We start from the raw sequence: 24,328 nt of genomic DNA on the forward strand, positions 1-24,328 counted from the left end.
GGCCGGGCCGCCCCCGCCGCGCTCCCTCCCGGCGCTGGCGGCGGGGCCGGCGGCGCGGGGGCCGCGCGAAGTTTGCTCGGTGGGGCCCGGCCGGGCCCCGCGGGCTCCCGCAGCCGCCGGGCCTGGAAAAGCGGCGGCGGGGCTGGCGGTGCGCGCAGGTGTGTCCCGTGGGGCGGGGGGGGGAGCGTGCGGTCCTGGCTCCGCTGTGTCTGGGGATGTGCGGCGCATTAGTATGCAGCGAGCATACTGCTGGTGCAAGGGAATACGGCGGCGGTGCCACATGTCCGAGTTCGTGCTGATGCAGAGCTCATAAATTACACTTGAGTGTTCGCTCTTCTACCCCCCGGTCTCGGCTCTCGTGCTTGAGTCTTGTTGGGGTTTTGTCTTTCCCTTTTCGGGAAATGAAAAAAATTATCGAAATGTTATTCTTTATTAATAGCACCGGTGTGTGGCTCTGGTGAGGTTTGGAACGTGCGTTTCTTTGAAAGGTGTAGGGAGAAGGGTAGAAATGCGGCGTCTCCTCTGAGTTCGGCAGTGCAGCCGACTTTAATGGCAGTGGCACATCAGCCTGCGTGGCGGTAGTTGAGTCCTTATAGCCCTTAAAAACAGAAATGCTTTTCTGAATGAAATAATGAAAGGCGGCAGGCTGAGTGACCGAGTTGGGTGAAAATCATGGCAAAACTATAAAATCTGCCGTTTACTGCTTCTCTTTTTCTCGCCTCCTGTTTTGCCTCCGGCATTCTATTGTTCCTGATGTTTTAAGCTTTTTTCCTGGTTGGGTGAGTGGGGAAAGGTGTAGATTCCGATATGCATATTGTCACTGATTTACAGTTTGCTTTTCTAAAACTGTTCTAGTAACAGCTGGGTTGCAACCTTGATGGAATGAAAGCACACAACAGCGTTACAAAGGAGACTGGGATTCATTAGACTCCTCCACTCTCAAGCCCTGATTCTGCAAATATTTAAGCATATATGGTTTCACGTGCCTGAGTTACCCACCAAGTTCCACGCGATTACCGCTTAATATCAAATCTGTTTACAGTGTCAGGGCCACAGCATAGGCTCACCAAATCTGGGTGAAATTAGACTATTTTTAGTTTTTCTGTCCATCACGAAAAGTTTATTCAGCCATTTATGTTTCTTGGGAAAACGTTCTTACTGAGATAAATCACTGTTTAAAAAGACTCTGGCGTCCATCCTGTAGAAACCTAGACAGAGATTTGTCAGAGAGTATGAAAATACCCCATAGTGTATTTGCAGTATATTAAGTATGGCATAAATTACATGCAAAGTCATAAACTCTTAATATGTAAACAAAACTACAAGTTGCAGTTCTGACTAACACTGAAGATGTCCATCTTGTGCACGTATGAAGTAAAAAAGAATACAGGGCTTACCTCTTCTCCTTTGCCCAAGTGTGAATGGCTGAAATAAATTCGATCTGTAGTTTAATGCGGGCATAGTTATCAGATATGTATTTATATCTCTAGATCTATTAGATATTTGATGTCCCAGTCAAATTGTATTTTTGCCTGAAAAACTAGTCTCGGACAATGAAATCATTTTTCATTTGTGCAGCATTCCAAAGTGCTCAGTACACCTTTAATGAAAGTCTATGTGGTAGATACCAAAAGTGACTTTGTGGAAAGTTTATTTTGGCTGCATGAAAATGAGCCTTATTCACTCTTTTTTGGAGGTATGCTAGGACTAACATTCTGTTTCCTTTCATGTATAAATTAAATCATTATAGAATCCACAGGGAAAATATAAATTCTTAGGGCTGAATCAAATCATTGGCCTCACACGGTGAGAACTGAAAATACAAAAGCTTTGTGCCTTTCCAGATGCAGGACTCACTTCTGTAAATGTAGGCAAATGAATGGCTTCACCCATGTAAGCAATTCAGGTAGAAGTTGATGGACCTTGTCACTGGAATTCTAATATTCATATACTTACGTTTTTGAAGAATGATATCCCTGAGAGGGAAATTTATACATAATTCTATATAGTTTTAACTTATGCTGCTGTAAACCAGCATTTGCATATGATCCTCAGTATTCTACTTGATCACAGATTTGCTAATGTCTATGCTGCTAGTTGTTGACTTTATTAAAAGAAATCTGGATATTTGTAATATTTTGCTAACAGTGGTTAAAGTCGTTGGTGCATTAAAAGCGTGGGACCACGAACAGGAGTGTGTTTTATGCAGTTGTGAGGATTGGTGTTCACAGTACAATCTTGCACTGAATTTAGTGTAAACTTATATGAATGCTGCAGAAGAAGCTTAAGGAAAGTGCAGGGACGGTTTTGAGAAAGTAGATTATCAAGAAGATGACTTATGGAGTTGAAATTTAAGGGAAATTTGACATCATTCTTCATGTAAAAATTTATGCTGTGATTATTTAATATCTACAGGTAATGCAGCGGCAATCTGTCATAGCACACCAAGTATATGCAGGATTTTATATTCTAAAACAAGGCAAAAAGGACTCTTTGAAAGAGTAATCCCTAGTTTCTCTGAGGGCAGGTTAGACCACAATGTGCTATGTGCAAGTGTGAGTTTATTTTGAGAACCTGATGGTGACTTCATGCCCTTGTCTTTGAAATTCAGACTTAAAATTTGAGAGGTGTTGATCTGGGATGTCCATATATCTTCCTTATGTATAATGAAAAATGAAATTAAATTTCAACAGTGACAGCTAAAGCTGAAAGGAACTTAATAAAGCAGAGGTAGAGCTGGATTGTGACTTGAGGTAGGACTGGTAAATTCCATGAAACCTCAAAAAAAAGGAGGCAGGGAGAAAGGAAGTGCAAGGAGTGAAAATTTGCCGGGCCTCCTTTGATCAGGAGTATTTGAAATAACTGTTGGATATTTCATTCTGTATACACTAAGTCTGCTTTGCCCCTGTGAGAAGAGACTTTTTGTTACTTACTGAATAGTCCTAAAGCTGGTTTACCTGTCTGCTGGGAACACTTGTCTAACATAGAGCAGTGTGATGTCGTATGCTGCTTTGCATAATTCTCTTGGTAATTCACAGTTATTTTCAGGTTGCTTTTGGTAGTAAAGACCTGTGTGTTCAGCTGTGTGCTTGCATCTTGATAAAGTTTGACTTGTATTCTGAATATGAGTTGTAAACAAAAAACAGTAAGATTTTTAAGTTGGATTGCCTGCTTATTGTTCTATACCGTTACTATATATTTATATAAAAGAGCAAAAAAGCTATTATATTAATGGCCCAGGGAAAAAAAAAGAATTAACATAGTTTATGAATGTAATGATGGTATTACTGTAACATGTGTTGCTGTCATATCACCCGATAATGCTTTTTGTACTTCAGCTCAGGGTTTTCTTTGCATTCCCATATGATGGCAATTTCACTTGAGCCCCATGAAGACAGACTGACTGGGATAATGAGTGTGCTAGATTTTTTATTCTTTTTTTCATCTTCAGTCTGACTAGGGCTTTAAAAATGAAAGCCACAATTTATACAACTTTGAGAGCTTGTCCTGCTGTTATGAAAGGTGAAGAAGAATCCCAGGTGAAGTACAGATATCTCTTTGTACTGCTCAGGGTAAAGTCTGATTGAGTGACCAATGAAATGAACATTCTTTACTTCTTTTTGTGCCAGAGCCTTGTTCAGTTATTCTGTGAGGTTTCTGCACAGTAGGGCAGGTTCACTTAGAGCCCCTCTCATTTTTGGCAGGTGTCTTTTTGTTGGATCAAGTCTTGCATTTAGTGAAATTTAGATCTGATAAACTGGAGATCCCTCTAAACAACACGGCAGGTTTTCAGTGGTTTTCATTCATGAATCTACTACTGTTTGCTTTTCCTTCACGGTGAATTGGAACACACCGTTATCTATTGCCACAGTGAGTTTGATAAATGCTGTGTCTGTGTAAGTTAAATAAGAGGTGAATCTTAGGCATGGCTTTATGCAGTTCCTTTGAAAGTTTTATGAGTTATGCGAACAAGAAATACTTCTAACTGTTGGAGTTGTTAAGAACCAAGGGACAGATAAAATAAATGGAAATGTTTATTCCAACAGTAATGAGCATGAATTGGCTGTTAAAGTGGTAGTAGAGTAAGACAGCACATAGGAGGTATGTTAACTTACCTCCAGATGTTTGCTCCTTAAGGACTTACAATGTAAGGCAGCAGAGTTAATGCAAGTTCAGTATTTGTAACAAATATCTGTGGCTATGGCAGTCAGAGGCAAACTTGCAATATGGTCTGTAAGAAAACTAATGCACTATTGCACTGATTGAAATTTTGTAGGTGGTGACAGTGGATTGGATGGGTTAGGAGGACCAGGAGTTCAACTTGGAAGCCCTGATAAGAAAAAACGCAAAGCAAATACACAGGTAAATTCTCTTTTGATTTCTTAATAAGTAGAGCACTCAAATGTTGTTTGCTGGTGTGACTGTCTCGCATTGTTCAGAGTATCAGTCTGTTGTCACAAATAGCAGCTGTGTACAAAATATTCCAGTTTTACCATGAAGTTGAAGTCTTCCTAATATTAGTTATTAGCACTAAAGTTATTTTAATCTCTGTAGGTTGCCATAGACCTATAAAGGCAGGAGCACAGAGAGACTGCAGCAACTTGTGTTTTTACCATATGGATTTGATTCTGAGACAGACTTTTTTTTAATGACTTTGTAGGCATTTGTAGAAGTCTGTACAGCATGAGTAGTTGCCATGAGACTACTTTTCTCTTTACTTTCATTTCATTATGTGTAAGTTTGTGGGCTAATGAATCAGAACAGTTTGTTAATGCTTTGACCAAATTCTTGGCATGCTCCTGAAGTTATTTTCAAGCAAAAGCTGTGAGGCAAGTATAGCTCCTTTCCAGTGAATCCCTGCAATTTGACATTTCTATGCAGTTTTTCTTCCCAGAAAAGAAAACCTGAATACAAAACATCTTAAGCAGTTGGATACTTGTAGTGCAGAATTTCCCCTTGTGTGTTCATTCACCTTTGAGTGAGAGTATCTGTTAGTTTGGTACTGCCCAGTGAGAGTAACCTCACTTATGTAGGTCAAACAATCACTTTCTGTTAGGCTTATCCACAGTCCATTGAGATGTGGATCTGTTCTCTTAATTTTTGTTTTGTTTTAAAGTAGTCATGGTGAAACCTGCTCTGAGAAATATTCAGTTACTCTAAAAGGTTTCAGACTTCTCTCATGGTGGAGCTTTCCTTGTGTTCTGGAATGATAATAACTTCAGAGGCTCTGCAGACTAGCTTCTGTTCTTTTCTTACCTGGTTCAAAATTTACAGTACAGCAAATTTTACCTTTTTTTTTTAAAATAAATGCTCAATCTTAGTTTATTAGTACTTAGGAGGAAATGCTTTCTGTGAGCACAGTTAGTGTAGGGTGAATGCAGTAGATGTTCCCTACAGGCTAATCTAGAATGAGTTTCAATTGTACAGCCACTTTGGTGACATTTGAACAGCTTCTGGGCTCTGTTAAACACTGTAACCAGAGCATAATCCTTGTATTTTATGCCTACTGACCATGCTTTGCAGACTGTCCACAATCACTGAAGGCCTCTTTTTTTGTACAGAAATCTACAGAGTGTAGAATATTCTGCAGAGTATAAAAAATACCATTCTGCTGACTGCTATATTCTATATGCCATTTTTAGGGTTAAAGTAACATTAGGTTTATGTCCTCGTAGAAGTAGGGTGTCTTAAGAGGTGTATATTCGGTAACATCAACCCAAAATGAGACTAAGGAAATGCTTAAATCTGCTCTTCCACATTTGGAAATATTTTGTGCATGTGTTTGTGGCACTTGGCTTTCTGTATTGTTGCTTGTCTTTTGTAAAAGGTTAAGAAATAGAAGTCACATATCAAGTAGTATTTTCAGAAGCACGGTTGTGCAACTGCAAAATTTTTAAAACACAGAGACTACTATAAATCATCATATTATCTGGAGCACAGACTTGCCCCTGTACTGAAATTTCAGACAGCCTGGCAGGATACAGGGGGTGAGTTTTACACAACAGCTGAACAGTTCTTTCAGCAGTAGTATTGGTAATCCAGGACCTTTGTGGTTGGTCTGTCTTGCAGGCAAATACTAAAACTAATTTAAATGTTGTATTTAAAATATTTGTAGGGATCATCATTTCCTCCTCCATCTGAATATGCTCCACCGCCGAATCCAAGCTCTGACCACCTTGTAGCTGCAAATCCATTTGATGACAACTATAATACTGTGTCTTATAAACCTCTTCCTTCAGGAAATCCATATTTTAGTAATCCTGGTTATCCTGGCTTTGGAGGCTATAACACTTTCAGAATGCCACCTCACATGCTGCCCAGAGTGTCCTCGCCATATGGTGGTTCTTACTCCCTCAGAAACCAACCACATCCTCTTCCTCAAAACCCTGTGGGCATGGGTTTTAGTCGACCTCACTCTTTCAGCTTTGGTCCACATGATAACCCAGGTTTTGGGAATCAGCCCCCTTATAGCGGTGGTCAGATAAATCAAAGTGTCAGTATGCCTGCTCAGCATTTCAGGCCAAATCCTGGGGAGAACTTTGGCCATTCCGGTCAGATACCTCACCCTGACGTGCCATCTAATTTTGGTCCTGGAAACAATCCAAATTTTCCAAATCCTCAGCTAGAGTCAAACCATTCTTTTGTTCCTCCACCAAACACATACAACCAGACAAAATCATCAGCACAGAAGCAAGACTTTAATCAAGGTGCAAGCAAAGCATCCAGCCAGAACACTGCTGCTCATCAGCATCATCACAGGACAGAGGACATTGTGAGTCAAGGTAACAGTGACCTAAAAAATGTTACTCGAAACAATGTGGTAAATCAGGATAATAGCCATTCCAACAGTGCTGACAACACCAATGCTGGGCATTCCAATGGGACTCAGAGTAAGTCCCGCCAGCCCCGAGGTGCTGCTGAAGGATGCAACTCTGAAAAGAGCAGCAAAACACCCCTTCATCCCAGTCGTCATGGTCACTCGTCCTCTGAACCTGTCTATCCATGTGGGATCTGTACCCACGAAGTTAATGATGACCAGGATGCCATCCTGTGTGAAGCCTCTTGTCAGAAATGGTTCCATCGGATCTGCACAGGCATGACGGAGTCGGCGTACGGCCTCCTCACGGCAGAAGCATCGGCGGTTTGGGGCTGTGATACTTGCATGGCTGACAAAGATGTCCAGTTGATGCGCACCAGAGAGACTGCAGGACCACCTGCACTGAACACAGAAGGCTGACAGCCTCAACTGGTGGTGGTGCATAAAATAACTTTCTATGAAGTTTTGGTTACAAATTGGCTACTTCACTTTCTGCAGACAATCAGTTGCGTTTGATTGCTGTCATCTTATTTTTCCCCTAATCTGTTTTCATTCATAAACTTCCATCTCAGCTTTTGGATTCTTAGTTTTATGTGTGCAAATGTTTCACAGGATGGAATATTTTTTGTTTCTGATTAAACTGTAGCTGACAATTGATCAGAAGTAGAATGTGCATTGACAATTTTATTGAAGGAAAAAATGTGCCTGTATGAATAGCCCTAATTTGCTAGTATTAATGTGTTAAATAACACTAGCATTTAGTGCTCGGTTTTAATGGTACTATATTTGCAAGTACTCATTACTTTTTTTTTTTGTGTGTGAATGTATGGTGATGTTCTTGCTAGCCTTTCTTTGAATATAGTGGAGATGACATGGAGGAATGTGCAGTACTAATAGTTGTTATTTTAGGGTAAATACAGAGAATTTTGTATGTGCTTTTTCCTATTTTTTGAAGTAAAGCATTAACATGCTATTCAAAAATTGATGAATTCATACTTAGTAACACAATGAAACCCGCTAACTCTTACACATTTCTATTTCCTTGAAAAGGCAATAATCTCTTTTGACTTCTCAGCAAACACTTACTTGCTGAAGGCTCTTTCTGGGTCTTGCGGTATTTGGAAATAGTTACGAAATATGATTAAATTGGAAAAAGAACAGATCAAGTTTATGAAGTCCAGTGCTTTAAATCTAGAGAATGCCAAAACTAGGGTTGCATATGTAACCTCAATTCATTTATCTTGAGCACATACATTAGGATACAGTGTCTGCACGTGTCATGGTTGTGCAGTTATGCACCTCTCTCTCATCCTTTCTCACTGGTGGTTCCAGTCTCCTGCCTCAGTGCTGCCCAAGAATTGTGAATGAACTAGTGCATGGAAAATCCTGCCCGTCTTCCAGGGCTTTCGGCTCGAACCTGCTCAGTCACCCAGAGCTTACACAGTCCACTTGGCACGAAGGAGGGTGCAAGGCAATGGAGTGTGCTCTGCACAGGCTCTGAATTGCATGATAATTTGGCCAGCAAAGTCTTAGAACTAAATTCCCACCACTGCCTCAGCCAGTCTTGCAGTGAGGGTGTGGGAAGTCGAGGGTGAAGGAAAAAAATACAGCTTTCATGTCAGGTGAGTTTAGCTCAGGAGTAAGTAATCAGAAGTTTAAGCTTCTTTGCTAAACCTGATATCCTGCTGACAAGTATGAATGGCACTAGAGCTTCATGTGTGATGCTAAAAATTCTATTTTAATATAGGTAATTTGATCTTATTCTTGATCTCAAAAATAACTCTCCTTTTTTTAATGTGGGGAAACATCCAGCCTTGAACAGTTCAGCCGTAGTGTGATAAAGTTGCATATGCAACTGAAGAAGTGTTTCTTTAGAGAGAAGTGTTGTTCTGACTTAATAAAAGGAGGCATTGTAATAACAGACTCTCCCTGTAATGCTCACCACTGTGCTGGAAACAGTCTTTAAACAGGAATTAAATCATATGTCAAGCTTACAGGTGCCAGTCACGTTCCTTAATGTGATAAATTTTTCAGGTCTGTGAGGATGAGTGATGTAGGAGCTGATATAAAATACAGTCATCAAAGTAAAGAGGTAGTTTTTATGATAAGCTATGCTAAAGAGTGAAAAGTAAGACCTGTTTGCTAGTTCACCATTGTGTCTGATTTTAAATGGGCTCTACTGTGGTACATTCCTGGAAGATACTGTGCAGACCTGCATAACTTTTCTTGCTTTATTTTAAAAGTGAAACATTTTGCTGGGTGAGTGCAGTATTGCCCCCTTTTTTTGTCTTGCCTCTCATCAGGAAAAAGAAAATAATGTCTGAAGTGTAAATGATATATTTCATATCTCGAGGATTTCCTGTATGGAGATATAAAGAAAGTGTAAGGCAGATCAAGGGCTTCTGTTTTCATCACCAGGTGCTTTAATTTAGTACAGAAACCAGACTTAATCTTGTTTTGTTAGAGGTGTGATATTTAAAAACAAACAACAAAAAAACCAACCAAGCAACAGCCTCTGTTAAAGAGATTTATTCTTCAGTAGTTTTCCTAATGACTGACAGACTGTTAGAATTTGCTTTTGGTACCTAAAGTAGCAATTAAACCAGACCTTGTTTAGATAGATTTGTTCCTCTGGGAATCAGTTTAATCTCTGCAACAATTTGCACTGTGAAAGTAGTGGAGCTGGTTCACACCTACAGCAACATAAATGAAATAAAAAATGTGCTCAGTGAAAATTCAACAAAACCAATGATGATATTGTTACCTTTCCCATTCCCACACCCCATGCCTGTTGTGAGAAGATTTTTGGGGCATTTTTTCTCAGAAGTCCAATTAATGGTTTAACATTTTGAAGTAGACATTTTATTTAAAATAGCCATGTATTTCTTAATTTCTTCCTTGACCCTACATGAAGTTAGGCAAGTATTTTCTAGACTAGCTGTCAAGGCATTAGTGTTCTTAGAAACTTAAAGTCAACTGGAATATCAGTTCATAAGGCCTTAAATTGTGTATTTGTGAAACTTATTCTAACAGTTTATTTTGTTTTTTCCAAACTGGTACTATGTTGGGTTTGTAACCCAGTAAATTTTCTGCATTCATTAACCTGCAAATTCAAGGCATTAGCAAATGTCAATTATATCAAATAAAACCAAGTGAACAACAAAACCCAAACTTGTTAGCACACTGATCATAGAGATATGACTGATGAAGATCTCCAAAAGTCATCCAGCTGATATGCTCACCCTACTGATACACTCTTGGCATACTTGAACTCTTTATCTAGAGAGAGGGTTATATTTTGTTTTTCTCTGCATGAATTGACTAGTAGTAGTTCAAGTATGCACAGGAAAAACAGCAATCATGTTTAATTAGTAAGGTCCTAGGAAAATGACAGCTGATTAGAATTAAAGTTAGTTATAGAAGGGTGGGAGGGAGGGAGGGAGGGTTGACTAGAGTAGGTGAGGGTTTTTGTAATATTCTACATGAAACAATTTGTATTGAACTATCATGTGCTTCTTTCATTACTAGTGATTTAGACTGTACTGGTGCTGCACACCAAAAATATTGCAAAGATTTTGTAAGTCTTGCAAACCTTAACATTTTTATGAGAAGTGCCCATGTCCCTTTTAAATAGTTCCTTGTCGTGGTCAGAAATGCAGCCTATATTGCCCAAAATGTTTTTGTTGGTTTTTTTTCCCCCTAGGCTGAAATAAATAAGTATAAACTGGATTGTATTGTCCTTAATACTTTGGGGTTTTTCACCAGTGATCACTTGTAAATGAGAAAAAATGTACTTTTCTCTTTAAAACATTTGTTTTATTGGTCAGGGTAAGTGACAGTGCTGTATATAAGATACCAAAAATCCTGTTTCTTGCTCTTTTACTGACCCCTTCTACAACTCGAGACAAGCAGGTTAACTATGCCTGCCTCAGTCTCCTCTTTGAGCAGGCTAGACTAATCCTTGCTTCCTGAGGTTGTTTAGAGGCCTAGTTATTATCTGAGATCTTCAGATGCAAGAAACTAGAGAAAAGTAATGAAGTTTGCTCTACTTAAAACAAAAATATAATTTTTAGGGGCTGCTCAAAGAAGATTATACTTTGTGACCTCTGAAGTTTTTAATCTAAGAACCAGTTTTGTAATCACATTTTTCAGGCTTAATTTCAAGCATGTGAGAATTAATGAAGTCAGTGGAACTGCATGCACACAGTCAAGAATGTTTCAAAGTGTTTGCAGTTTGGGGCCTGTGATATTTGCAAGTGAAATGCTTTTATGGTTTGAGATTTTTACAAAATCAGTGATGTTCAAATGTAGCACCTTTTCAACATTTGTCTTTATTCCAGCTTAATACGATAACACATTATCTGCATTAAGTACATCCCTTTCATTTTATAAATAAACATTGCCTGGCAGTAAAAGTATTGGTGTAACATTTTTAAAAAAAGGAAGTCATGCTTCTTATCATGTTGTATGTGACTTAAATGACTGTTTCATATTAAAACTAATCTTTCCTTATGTACTGCTTAAATATACCTGTTTTGGGATATCAGTTCAGTACTTTTTATACAATCTTGAATGTGTTCCACATTGGTGACATGTATTTTTGCAACAACTCCTTTGTTTTGATTTTAAATTAGAGCATGTCTGATGTAATACATGCATTAGTGCTGTGGTGTGTGGCAAAGTTAATGTATGTAATTCAAATTGGAAAAGTTTCCAGACTTTGTCCAACATTAGCCCTGTGGCCAGGGATTAAATTACTATGTAATACAAATTATTTCATACCATGATGTGTTTTAAGCTACTCTATGAAGTATGTGAAACATTATTGTTTATGGATCGGTAGCTGGTGTGGTATCTTGCATAGAATGAGGTTTGATAGGTGGTAGCAATTCATGATAATTATAACTAAGTACCTTTCAGAACACACAGCACTGGTGTGCATTGTCATCTTGTTGCCATAACTGTTAGTATGAATTTTTTAATATTATCCACTGACAAATGGGTGAACATTTGGTAGTCAGCTCATGGGTGTGAAAATTCTAACACTCTTTACTTGGTTTACAAAACATATAATTTTTTAATCTATTGGATGTGATTAGATATATACAGGAGGGTGTAGAACTGGATGTATTTTCAAGTTATTCTGCAATTGCTAAGTTTTGTCTGAAGCTTTCTATATTAGAATAGACTCTTCCTTAAAATTGGAAACTAAGTGTACTTAGCAGAACTCTTTAAGGCAATATAACTATCCTACACTACATCTTGAGTTATGCACATTCACTTCTTTATATGGAGCTCCTCTGAATTTCTTGCTTTATATATATAAAAAGGGTCCCTTTAGTGGCCTAGTGTTGTGTATCATCAGTTCTGGGGTAATTAATTCTGAATGGTGTTCAGCCCCTTAGAGGTGCTGCCTATAACTTAAAGTATTCAGTGTCGCCCTTAGTCTCCTGGTTCAGAAATGGCTTATCCCAACACCTTGGGAATACCTATTTCTCTATTGTTTGCCATACATGATTAATTTTCCTTTTCATCTTCAAACAAACTGTCTGTCTCAAAACAGTTTTTGATCCTACCCCACCTTTTTACTTGGAGATGTGTGCACTGTATTTCAGGAGTTGCTGTACTGGAGACAGTTTGGGATTGGAGTCCTGAGAGATGTCGTGTCTGTTCCTAGACACTCATCTTCTGCTCTGCAGGATGCTCTAAATCTGAACTTCCATATAACTTAAGGAGGGCAAGCTTATAATATATTTCCTCTTTTTTTTTTTTCCCTTTCTTGATAGTTTTTTTTCTGAAGTGTGAAATAAGAGAGTTGTTAGGGATTTTTATTTAAAAGATGGCCTTTCCTCCAAGCTTTTTTGTGTGGCCTTTAGAGCAAATACTGTGTTCTTCAGGGCCTTCTGACTTGGAATTTTTTTGTCCACATTCTCCTTTCAGTGTTAAAGGTGAGTTGAAAAAGGCAAGTTACCAATCTACTGCCATCCAAACAATGCAAAATATAAGATGATTAAGATTGTTGACATTTAATTTTTCTTTGTTTGTTAATAGTGATGTGAAATTTTTACCTTTCAGAAGAACATATATCAGAATCTGATTTAAGTGTTCTTGGAAAATGTATATGGTAGATTTTGTCTGGCACTGTATGTAACTTTGTTGCTTTCTGTTGTCTGGTTTCAGTTCCTTTTAAAATAAAGATAATTTTTGCGGGGAAGTTGCCTGTTGATTTTTATGAAGATGATGTAATGCCTAGATTGACTCTTCTACTGTTTTGCCTGGGAAAATGCATTTGGATTAGGTGTAATCCTGCAAGAAACAATATGAGGTCATACTGATCAGAACAGACAGTTCCTGCCTCTCTTGGAGAGCCCTGCTGTTCTCTAAAGGTGTTAATCTGAAGTAACTTCAAAGCAGATTAGAAGAGGTCTTGCACCTTCAGCCCTATTTCTTTCTTTACAAGATGGGAGGGAAGGCTTGAGCACCATTTTTCTGAATAGATTTATTTTTTTAAATAACTTTCTGCTCTTGGGAAGAGATTAATCAAATAATTATTTATTCCAATTTATAAAATTATTACAAAGCTCTTCCTCTTAGTTAAAATTCCAGAACTAACACATACCAAATCACTGCCTTGCCAATACTATTTCAAAGCAACTGATACAGGTGGTCCCAAGCTGCATATGCAAAACATTTTATTGTAATAAACAGTCTCATAAAATGTTCCTTCTTTTTGTGAAAGATGGGGGGGATAAGAAAGAGAATTTAGAAAGGATGGGAAGAAAATAGGTTAATAATTAAAGGTAAGAAAATGTAAGCTATGTAAAGGATTTTTTCCCCCATATATTAAAGCCTCTGAAGCCATTAGAAGTGAAATAACCCCGGAAAAGATGGATGTGTGTATTAGCAGCTGGAAGGTCCAGAATATTACTACTATTATTAGGATTTGTGTGGAATGTACATCTCTATCCTTCATAGCACAGGAGATGGGAATTTAGGAATTAGGTTTTTAACTGAATAATTTTTCTTTTCACTACGAAGTTTCTTGCACTGGAAACTTTTCACTACAAAGTTCTGACTGATAAAATTAATGCCAACAGAAGACTGATCCTGAATGGGCCTCTCTTTGCATGTGTGTCATGATGACAGTGCAGCCATTTGTCCAGGTAAGCCTGCAATGTGGAGTGTGTGGGACAGGGGAGGAGTTTCTGTAGATATACATCAATACAAGACTTTTAAGGTTGATCCAAGGCCTTGCTGAGTCCCTTTTGTCTCCTTTAGCAGCTAAATCTGCTACTTTGGCATAAAAGTGTGTTAGTGGTATTTACTGTATCTTCTACAAGCTTTGCACTGGAGATCTAGCTTTTAAGTAAATAGACTTTTTGTTGCTGTATTGGAGCTCTTTTGTGTAACTTAAGAAGACCAAATACTGGTAACCATAACTGTGTCCTGTCTTGTAAAGCATGTATGATAGTATAGTCCTTCTAGCAGGAATAAATAATAAGCTGCTTTATTTCAGTATATTCTCTGTGATTAAACTAAAAATGACACCTGGGTGACCATGGCAGAAGACCAGCACTCAAAAAATCTAAGACTTACAGTCCATGAATGAACTTTCCATAACTGAAGGATGTGTTCTGGATGACCACAGCTGCATTCTGGAGTGGTAGGAGATTTTGAGTTACTATTGCATTTTAACAATTCTAGCCAATGCTGCTATATATTTTGAGTACTCTGGGAATGGGGAACTTAATTCACTTCTTGGATTCCAATCCATGCAAGCATTCATCCAGATGGTATTGATGTGGGTGAGTGAGGGTGGAGAATAACCCAGAAATCATGTCAGTTACGATGGATTTCTTGCTCTTAAAAAGTTTTAAATATTTGTGATACCTACTTTTATATATCTATATCTCTCTATATATAGAGAGATATACACAGTACTTAAAAGTAACCACTACCATTTAATTGCTTTAGAATATAGGTAATAGAACATAAAAAATAAATTTTCAGTGATACACATCAGAAATCCTAGCTAATGTGTGCCATGTTAAACTCCATTTTTCTTGGTCATATTTTATAGGAAAGGGGGAAAACTAGACTTTTTGGTTCTGGATTTTTCCAGGCAGTTCTAGGTAATGCTATACTTTTGAGGAACTTCCACTTACCTGAATTTTTATCCAACTGTGCTTCGCTTGTCTTTCAAGCCTTATTCCCCAGAAGCAGTTACTTTCTATATACTAGACTTTATTTTTGCAGATACAGTGTTACTGTTTGTTTGAGGAACGTGGATCAACAATGTGCAAATTACCTCCTGAGTTTTTGGCATAGACAGTACTGCAGACAACATTGCGAGGCAATAGCATGGAGCTGCCGGCATGAGCCAGTTATTTTTAGGGGACATCTGGAAGTTTCAGTGCCAGCATTGCCGGTAGGTTGAGGAAGGTGATCCTGCCTGTGTGCTGAGCCCTGGTGAGGCCACACTGGGAGTACTGTGTGCAGTTCTTGGCTTCTCAGTACAAGAGAGACACGGAGCTCCTGGAGCAGGTCCAGTGGAGGGCAACAAAGTTGGTCCAGGGTCCAGGGAAGGCTGAGGGATCTGGGCTTGATCAGCCTCAATAAGAGGCTGTGTATAAATATCTAAAGGGAGGGTGTCAAGAGGACGGATCCAGGCTGTCAACCAATAGAACCAGAGGCAACAGGCAGAAACTGATGCCCTGGAAGTTCGACCTAAACATGAGGAAGGACTCCTTTCCTGCACAGTGACCAAGCACTGGAACAGATTGCCCAGAGAGACTATGGAGTCTCCCTCACTGGAGGGAGAACCATATTTCAGAACCATCTGGACACAATCCTGTGCCATGTGCTCTGGGATGACCCTGCCTGAGCAGGGAGGTCGGACCAGATGACCCACCGAGGTCTCTTCCAACCTGACCCATCCCAACCTGACTCTGTGTATTGCTAAATCAATCTCTTCTTTTAATATTTTTTTTTTTGCCAAAAATTCTGAACTAATAGCAGTTCGTCTCTTCTTGGAGGCGTAGTTGGGTGACAGCGGCTCTAAGGGCCGCGCTCCGCCCAGGTGTGAGCGATGGCGGCCCGGGCCCTGCGGGACTCCATGTCCCGGCGTGCGCCGCGCGGCCCGGCCCGGCTGAGGGCAGCGCTGCCGGGGCCCGCCATCGGCGATGCCGCTGTGGCTGCGGGAGCACCGCTGGCACCAGACCCCCACCGCCGTGTTCCTCACGCTGCCCCTGCGCGGCGCCCGGGCCACCCCCGCCAACATCTTCTGCTCCGAGCGGTACCTGAAGGTGGGCGGCGCGCCCCGCTCCCGAACGGGCCTGGTGCCGCTGCCCGGGATGTGCCGCGGTACCTCAGAGCTCTGCTGAGGAGCGCACGGGCCACACGCCATGGCAACGCTCTCGAGCTTTTATAATCTCCCTCTCTTTTAGCTTTTATAATCTCCCTCTCTGTCCTGCAGGCTGTTGGATGCCCGTCCCGCCACAGATAATGGCTTAACCCCTGCTCATTCTCTGTACTAATGCTCTTGCTACTCAACAGGTGTCACCTGTCTCATAAATGGACTGAATTATACACATCTGCTTATGTTATGAATAATAATTCTAATTATGAGGTCCATGGCTTCTGTCGGAGTGCCGAAGAACCAACTTCTTCAATCTCTTTAATAAAGAGGTTGAAATATATTGAAATAATAAAAATATAACCTTGTGAAGACCCACCCTCGAGGGGAAGGAAGCACCTTCCCTGAGCCTCTACAAACCTCCACACTGGATACAAAGCACATTAGTTCTGTCAATAGTATGTGTTTCTTGAGATTTACTGTGTGCTTGTGCTGAGTGTTTTGAATATGTGAGAGTTAATTGAAATTAGTAAATATTAGTACAAATTATATTTTTGTAGGTAAGCATCCCTCCCTTTTTATTTGAAGCCATTTTGTATGCTCCTATTGATGACACAAATAGCACAGCAAAGATCGGAAATGGAAACATTTTCTTCACTTTGTATAAAAAAGAACCGGCCATGTGGGATTCCCTAACCCTAGAAAATGGTAAGTTCTCTATTCTGAAAGTTAGATTGCCTGTAAGAAACCCATTCTGAGCCAACATTTTACAAACTGTAATGTGAAACTCCTGCTGGTAGATATCTGCTCAGTTAAACCTTGTTATTAAAAATAGAAAGTATGTGAGAACAAAGAACATCTACTGAATCTAGCACGTGTGAAACAAAACAATGTTTCTGTAAAACTTATATTTGGTGTGTAAGCAAATCTTAGTTTTTCTGTTTTGGAGATGGGCTTGATAGACACTGCTTTGTGGAATTGGAAAAATGTTGCATTTTCCCAGACAAAGTAGCAGAAGGAATCCTGTTTTTATGAATATGATACCAGTAGAATTCCAGGCCTAAATGACTAAAAGAGTTTTTATTTATTTTTTTAAGCTGACAAGGAAAAACTGCAATATCTAAGAGAGAATGCTGTTCTAAAAGCCCAACAAAAGGCAAAAGAGGAGACAGAAGCAAAAAAAGCTACAAAAGAGGAACACAAAAAATATGCTTTGGAGGCCACAATGAAGGTAGGTTTAGAAGGAGCTCTACAAGACACATACATGTAATAACTGCCAACTAATCTGACGTCTGCTTGGTTAAACGTACTTTAAAAAATATAAAAAGTACTCATTTTTATTATAGTGATGGTAAATCTTGTTATTTCTTTGCACTTAAAACACATTTATTACCAAATATGAAATTGATACAGGAAAAGTACTTAGAAGTTACCATTTTCCATTAGTAATACTAAAGAAAGTTTTTGGTGAGGAGCTCAGATTTTTGGCCGTTGAAAGGAGAGTACAGTCATGTAGAAAAACTTTGGTCTTTTGTGGCCTTTGCATCAGTGCAGCTGTTTGGTCATTTAGCACTGTCAAAAATACTGATTTTAGAAAAGAATCTTGTTTATTTGTTGCATTGTGATATTTTATAGCAGACTTGCTGTTCGTTGTCTTTTCTGTGTTTGCATGTTTGTCATTCTGCTTTTTATGTCTCTTTTAAGATATGTTCTTCAAAATTTTTATGTATGTAAAAATTCTGGTCACTTCATTTGTGTTTAGAAGGATTAGTTGAAAGAATGAGGCTTGTAAAGGCTAATCCGAAATGTTTGCTCTCTCAGTCATTTTTAAGCATCTTAGTTAATTCTGCTTATATGGTCACATTGATTACACTATGCTTCAGATATGAAACTGGGAAAATAATGGTAGCTTTTACTTAGTCATCTTAGTATTATCAGATGAAACATCTGATCTCAGAGGTTTATTGTTCAAACAGCTAGAAGAAGCAGAAAGAAAAAGAATTGAAGATCTGAAAGAAAAGGAACGGCAGAAAGTCACTGAAGAGTTGGAGTTATGGAAAAACCAGCAAAAAGATGCTGATAAATACAAAAGCATACAAAAAGAAGGGGAATTACATCAAGAAATAGGGCAATTAAAAGAGAGGAAAAATGAAAAAGTGACCAAAACTAGAATTCCTAATGAAGGAACTTCTAAGACCAGACCCAAACCCACAAAAGGTTGTATGATTTATTCCTGGATGTTTCTGATTCATCATTTATCTTTGTCTCCACCATACTGAACCTGTTCTATTAGTCTGCAGTTATTTTAAAGTATTTTCTGGTAATTTATTGAGCTCAAGCATGTGAGTTCTTAGCACTTGTTTAAGTCTTTGGAAATACAAGAGCAGGTTTTGTTCTAAGCTTTAGAAAAGTAAACCAGAAAGCCTTTCTGAGGGTGTAATGCAGGCTTTCTGGGGGTGGAGATCCTGTTACCCTAAGTTACCTTACTGCTGCATTTCATAGAAATATACAGTCTCCTTTCACTCTCTCTATCCCATGTCTTAGTTCTATGGAGAGCCAATCCAGGGAACTAAAACAACAGAAAATATTTCATTTCTTGTTTGTTTGCTGTTATAGGTTAGTTTTAACTCTTGTGGTTGTCAGAGCATCCTACAAGTGACAGAGATAGAGGTGTAAGAGGAGTTTGAGTTCATTTGTGACAGATGCTCTATCATTCCATTTATTTACTGGCTACATTAACAAGAAACATTGTTTGAACCTTCCCTTCAAAAGAACAAGTCTAAACCTTTCTCAAGTTATTAGAGGTTTAATCCTATGTGTTGCATTCCTAAATTAGGTGTACTTTGGACTTCAGTAGAAAACCCGTAAACTCTCTTTTGCTTGATTTTTTTCATTTCCAGTACTCCAATTCTTTTCATAGGTCATGCTTCCTGTAGTATATTTTCACCAAATGTAAAGGAAGAACAGTTACCAGCTCCTCGATCTGCTGCTACAATTAAAGTCAACTTTACCCCACGAGTTTTTCCTACAGCTCTGCGAGAATCTCGGGTCGCAGAAGAGGAGGAGGTAAAGTAGTGAATTGTTTATTGTGTATTCAGTAAGTTGACAAAAATGGTACCTTTGCCAAGGAATGTAACCTGTGCAATATATCTTCCAAGGAAGGCAGTTGTATTTAAATTAAGATATAAAGAAATAATTGTATGTAAAATTATTTTCACCATGTGATAGTGCAGGTTAATAAATAGCATGTTCCTTTTTTGAGAGGGGGAAGGCAACAATATTAATTTAATTCCTTGAAGTACAAAATTTGAAATGTCTTTACTCTTATATTTAAGATTCTTTAAGTTTTGTCTTAAAAAGAAGCTCACTGCTCTTTCAAGCTCAATTGAATGAATACAAAGTAATTTTGGAAGATTAAAAACAAACAAGTAAACCAAGAAGTATTAGTGATGCAGTAACTTGACTTTTCATGGTAATAAAATAATTGGGAAACTTTGAACTTTTTCATATCTGACATTATTAAATATTTTTCTCTGTCCAAAATATGTGGCAAATAGAATTCTTTTGATAGTAGTGAGTGAAGAGATAAAATCCATTTTTGGATTTGAATTTTTCCTTCAGAAATAATGCTTGCCTATTTTGTACTTACAGTGGCTACATAAACAAGCAGAAGCTCGAAGAACAATAAGTGCTGATTTGTCTGAGCTGGAAGATTTAAAAGAAGAGGAGAAGAATCCAGATTGGTTAAAGGACAAAGGAAAGTAAGTTAGATTCCACTTGAAGATATATTGAAACTTAATTAATTATTATGGTGTTTGTGTACTGTTAGTTTTGATATTTTCTATTTATCCTAAACATGGATGGTGAATGTCTATAGAGTAGTCACAGAAGTCATAATAGAGATTTTATTGGCAGCTTATGGGGTTTGGATGTGATAAAGTCGTGAGACGCAATTGTTGAAGCCCATGATGAACAAAATCATTGTAAACACATCATTCTTCTCTGAAGACAGTTGAGGCAGTGCACTATTATATCTAGGTGGATTTCCTTTCATTTGAACTTTTTAGGGAGAGGTGAGACATCTGTTTAAAACAAACTTTAGGAATTTTATGAAAATGCTGGTTTATTTATATAGCTGTGTTGTACAGAAAGGTTTGATTAGGCAATCAGGTACACAAAGCTTTCAAAACTAGTCCTGTGTCTGCAAAACTGTGTCCACCTCTTACAGTTCTTTGCTGCTTGGAAGCAGTGACTTTTTAGTGTGTGTATGTAAGTTTTATTGTCTGCATCAAGTTGGGCTGAACTTCAGCTGTGATGTTCTCAGAAAAGGCTACAAATGTGCATTTCCAAGGAAAAGATGCTAAAACTTCAAATATTTGAAAATGAATTGTTAGTAATTAGTAGGTATTTATTTTGTGTTCATTACCTTCTTTAAAGTGCACGTTTCACTTTCTGTTTAACACTTAGCAAAATGTTTGCAATGGGAAACTATCTCGCAGCTGTGAACGCCTACAACCTTGCAGTGAGGCTGAACAACAAGCTTCCCCTGCTGTACCTGAACCGTGCTGCCTGCCACCTTAAACTGAGGAATTTACACAAAGCTATTGAAGATTCCTCTAAGGTATAAAAAATATTGTCATCTTATGCATTATTGTGGTTTATTGCTGTGATGTTTCTGTTTTAAGCGGATCTGTAAATACATATTAGTGTGATTCGAAATTTTAAAATTCAAACTTGATGTAATGAAGCCATGCTGGAATATTGAAATTTGATAGTGATTGATGAACTTTCAGAAATTTAAAACAAAAAAACAATTAAAAAAACTCTAAACCATGCTTCTATACATTTGGGACAAATGGCCGTATGTTGACTAGCCTTTGTTTCTTTACAGATAAAAATATTGTAGCAATATATACACTTGAAAAAAACCACATCTTGGAGCAGAAAAAAACACCAAAACAAAATATACACAGATACCTTTTCTATTACACTGTGGTGTGCTTCATTTGTTGGAAGGAAAAATAAAGGTGTGGTGGTGATGAGCAGGATACCTTCAAAAAACCCCAACAAACCAGGCATTTTAAAAGAATGTATCACCTAGATGTTTTAGCAGCCATTATTTGTGCAATGAGAGGAGTGATCTCAATTGCACCTGAATAATGTGGAGGAATTTTTGCCAGAATTATTATTTTTTGAACTAATAAGTACTTGAATCTTGGTTATTTTGTTTTGTTTTTTCCTAGTAACTACTACAAAAACACATTTGCTTTTTTAGGGCTGTCTTTTTTTTTTTTTTTTAATAACATGGTATGTAATATTGTGTATGCAAATAGAACATTATTTGACTGTAATAAACATTTAACATAGTATTTGTCAGTTTTTAGCCATGGCAGTGTAACTGTAATTAGCAAACTGGGGTGATGGATACAAATCTTAATGAATAGATTCACAAGCTGTACAGTTTGAATTTGAATAGTTATTCCTATTTCTATTTGAATAGTTATTATGTTACTGTATAATAATAGTAATTAGGTGAGAGACGTGTGTGTAAACTAGAAAAACCCTCAAATTATGGAAAATATTCTTATAAATACTTTGGGTGTTCTCATTTCTAAAGGCACTGGAGCTGTTGACACCACCTGTTCCTGATAATGAGGGTGCTCGAGTGAAAGCCCATGTGAGACGTGGAACAGCCTTTTGTCAGCTGGAATTATATGCTGAAGGTGAGGCCTTGATTTTATGAAAGGGTGCACATGAATTTAGAGTGACAAGCAAGTAATTCTGTTTAGGTCAATGAGACTGCTCACACCTTTATGTTTTCAGGAAGGACTTTGAAGGAGCCCTATGCAATTTATGTCTCTGTTATGAACCTTGATACCACATTCCTTATTTTTTTTTAATTTTGCTGATTGCAATTCCACTTGAAAAATCTTGAAAAAATACCTGAGTTAACAGTGTCCCTACTGAGTTCTTCAAGAGTATCAAGTTAGTTTTGTAAAGCAAATTTACGAGTGAAAGCTGATAATAGAAAGTGAAGGATATGCAAAATGACAGTGTTGAAGTGCTAAGCTTTGGCCATTCTTTACTTTCTCCTATCTATGAATCACTTTGTCATTCCCTTACAGCTTCATTTGCACTTGGAAATCTTGTGAAAAAGACAGTTAAATAAGATTTTACTTCCTGTACTCATTATTTGCTAACTCCCCCCAAGCTGTAGTATTCACAGTTCATGTCTTCTTTTCCTTACTTCCACACATTCATTTCTGTCATTCATTTTTCCTCTCTTCTGCAGAACACTCCTGTTGTGCACACACATATATGTAGGTATATATATGTGAATGAAGGACTCTGCTTTCATGTTTTAAAACCTGAAAAGTTTATGTAGTAGAGTGTTTCCACTAAAATGTTTGTAAAATAATATAAACAAAATATAAGTTTATTTACTGACAAAAGGTAAACCTGATGTCATTTTGATTCCATCATCTTAAGAGTAAAACTCAAAATCAATACTTCATGCTTATGACTAGGGAGCAGTTATTTCCAGGTGGTTGCTAAAGAGGATGCTCTTGCATTATTGATTGACATTCTTATTAATGTATCTATATTAGGTCTCCAGGATTATGAAGCAGCTCTCAAGATTGATCCTAAAAATAAAAATATAGAAAAAGATGCTGAGAAGATTCGACACCTAATTCAAGGAACAATGCAAGGTTCTTAATTCAAATAAACATTAAAAAAAGTTTGACAGAGATGCCTTTTGAGGACATCAGAAGAAATCTTATTTCTTTTCAGTATGTGTTAACTAGACATTTTTTGTGCTTCACTCAAAACACCTACAGAATTGGTAATGGATTGGATATATGAATTAGTTTTTCTGGAAAGTATAGTATTATAACAACCATAATTAGATATATTTTATCTCATTTTGATAGAGTTGTCATATTTTTGCTTTTTGTTAGCATTTGTGTTACCCTGAAAATCTGAAACACTGGATTTGAGGCTGTTCCGTTATGTTAAGCGTTCTTTCCAAGCTGTGACCATTTCAACTACACTTCTTTCAGCAGCAGTTTTAGCAGACTTCTGAATTTTCCACATTAGTCTGTTTCCTGAATACCATTTATGACTGATTTCTGTCTTTGTAATAAAATATTTTTTATGCAGATATATATATATATTATTTTGTGCAAATTCTATACTGTTGGAACAGGGAGAAGGTTGCTTCCAGCTGCTGTAGTTACAGCCTTGAGAGGAGTGCTGAGGTGAGTCAGTCTGGCGTAGTTGCTGTCTGTGCTTTCCTACAGATACCTGTTGCATTGCTGGAAGGGGATGCAAATACTGTTTTATAGCACCTGGAAGGAGGGCAGTGCAGGAGCTTTAGTGCCTCAGTTGAGTGTATTGCTATACTTGCCCAAATATGGCTATTTTATATAATTACTGAGGGGAAGTGAGGGCTAAGGAGGAGACACACTGGCAATGGGAGAAAGAAATGCAAAGAAGCAAGTGCTGGCTGTAAGTTCACCTTTTATTTTTCCCCCTGAAAAGGGAAGCAAATGTGCTTGGTGGCATGAACACTATCTGCCTGTTTCATCTGATCACGATGGGAGCAAATGCATGTTAAACCTGTAACTTCAACACCTGAGCTGATGGTGTGTACACCATATCTGAGCCATGTACATTATGTTGGTATTTAATCTCCTGAAATATAAGAATGTGGAGACTGACTTTTAAAACCAGAAAATACTTAAGATAAAACAAGTAAACCTTCAGGTCACTGTCTCTTGCACTCTTTGTAAAGTTAGAGTTCCACATTTATGAGACCAGTTACAAGAGTTTTATTTCTATGGGTTTAGGTCTGATTCAGAGAACTGCATTATCAAATAGGCTCCATCCTTTTTGGTACATCTTATTTAACCCATCTTATTCAGCTTTTCAACTCACAGGACAAAGCATTTCAAATTTGTTGAGTGTTTGTGGTCAGAGCAAATATTGCTCAAGATGTGCATTGAAATGCATGCAGGGTGGAGAGTGAGGAACTTAACACTTTGACCTTATTTAGTAAACCGTGGACAGTGATAATTTGACTTATGATGACTATGGAGGATAATACAATTTGGAATTTGCATTGATTTCTGCATTAGTGATAATCTTGAGCATAG

General features: G+C 38.0%; 2 protein-coding genes across 5 annotated transcripts in view; both read left to right on the forward strand.

Annotated features, from left to right (window-relative positions):
- PYGO1 (pygopus family PHD finger 1) overlaps nucleotides 1-13,031 on the forward strand; it is a 13,904-nt gene extending 873 nt beyond the window's left edge. The window contains exons 2-3 of the mRNA XM_027688505.1: nucleotides 4,277-4,362; nucleotides 6,116-13,031. Of these exons, the coding sequence (XP_027544306.1) occupies nucleotides 4,277-4,362; nucleotides 6,116-7,237 (1,208 nt within the window). The 3' untranslated portion in view covers nucleotides 7,238-13,031. The remainder of the gene's footprint in view (nucleotides 1-4,276; nucleotides 4,363-6,115) is intronic.
- Nucleotides 4,277-22,941, forward strand: DNAAF4 (dynein axonemal assembly factor 4). Of its 4 annotated transcripts, XM_027688287.1 has the most exons (11): nucleotides 4,277-4,362; nucleotides 13,856-13,980; nucleotides 14,334-14,480; nucleotides 16,733-16,880; nucleotides 17,270-17,403; nucleotides 18,149-18,389; nucleotides 19,093-19,238; nucleotides 19,824-19,933; nucleotides 20,640-20,793; nucleotides 21,790-21,895; nucleotides 22,781-22,941. In XM_027688287.1, exons 4-11 carry the CDS (start codon nucleotides 16,853-16,855, stop codon nucleotides 22,888-22,890), a joined length of 1,029 nt encoding a protein of 342 aa, XP_027544088.1. In that variant the 5' UTR covers nucleotides 4,277-4,362; nucleotides 13,856-13,980; nucleotides 14,334-14,480; nucleotides 16,733-16,852; the 3' UTR covers nucleotides 22,891-22,941. The 4 variants fall into 4 exon arrangements, with proteins under 4 accessions (XP_027544088.1, XP_027544087.1, XP_027544086.1 ...); XM_027688286.1 differs by lacking the exon at nucleotides 14,334-14,480; XM_027688285.1 differs by lacking the exons at nucleotides 4,277-4,362; nucleotides 13,856-13,980; nucleotides 14,334-14,480 and adding an exon at nucleotides 15,966-16,122.
- The last annotated feature ends 1,387 nt before the right edge of the window (nucleotides 22,942-24,328 follow it).

This window comes from Neopelma chrysocephalum, unplaced genomic scaffold (genome assembly GCF_003984885.1).
Source record: "Neopelma chrysocephalum unplaced genomic scaffold, ASM398488v2 Primary Assembly neopelma1_75, whole genome shotgun sequence".
NCBI lineage: Eukaryota > Metazoa > Chordata > Aves > Passeriformes > Pipridae > Neopelma > Neopelma chrysocephalum.

Coding starts and splice junctions, on each gene's coding strand:
- DNAAF4 (XM_027688285.1), top strand. CDS start 16,000: ATGCCGCTGTGGCTGCGGGAGCACCGCTGGCACCAGACCCCCACCGCC. Junction 19,239..19,823: donor GGGTCGCAGAAGAGGAGGAG/GTAAAGTAGTGA, acceptor TTGTACTTACAG/TGGCTACATAAACAAGCAGA. Junction 20,794..21,789: donor CTATTGAAGATTCCTCTAAG/GTATAAAAAATA, acceptor TCATTTCTAAAG/GCACTGGAGCTGTTGACACC.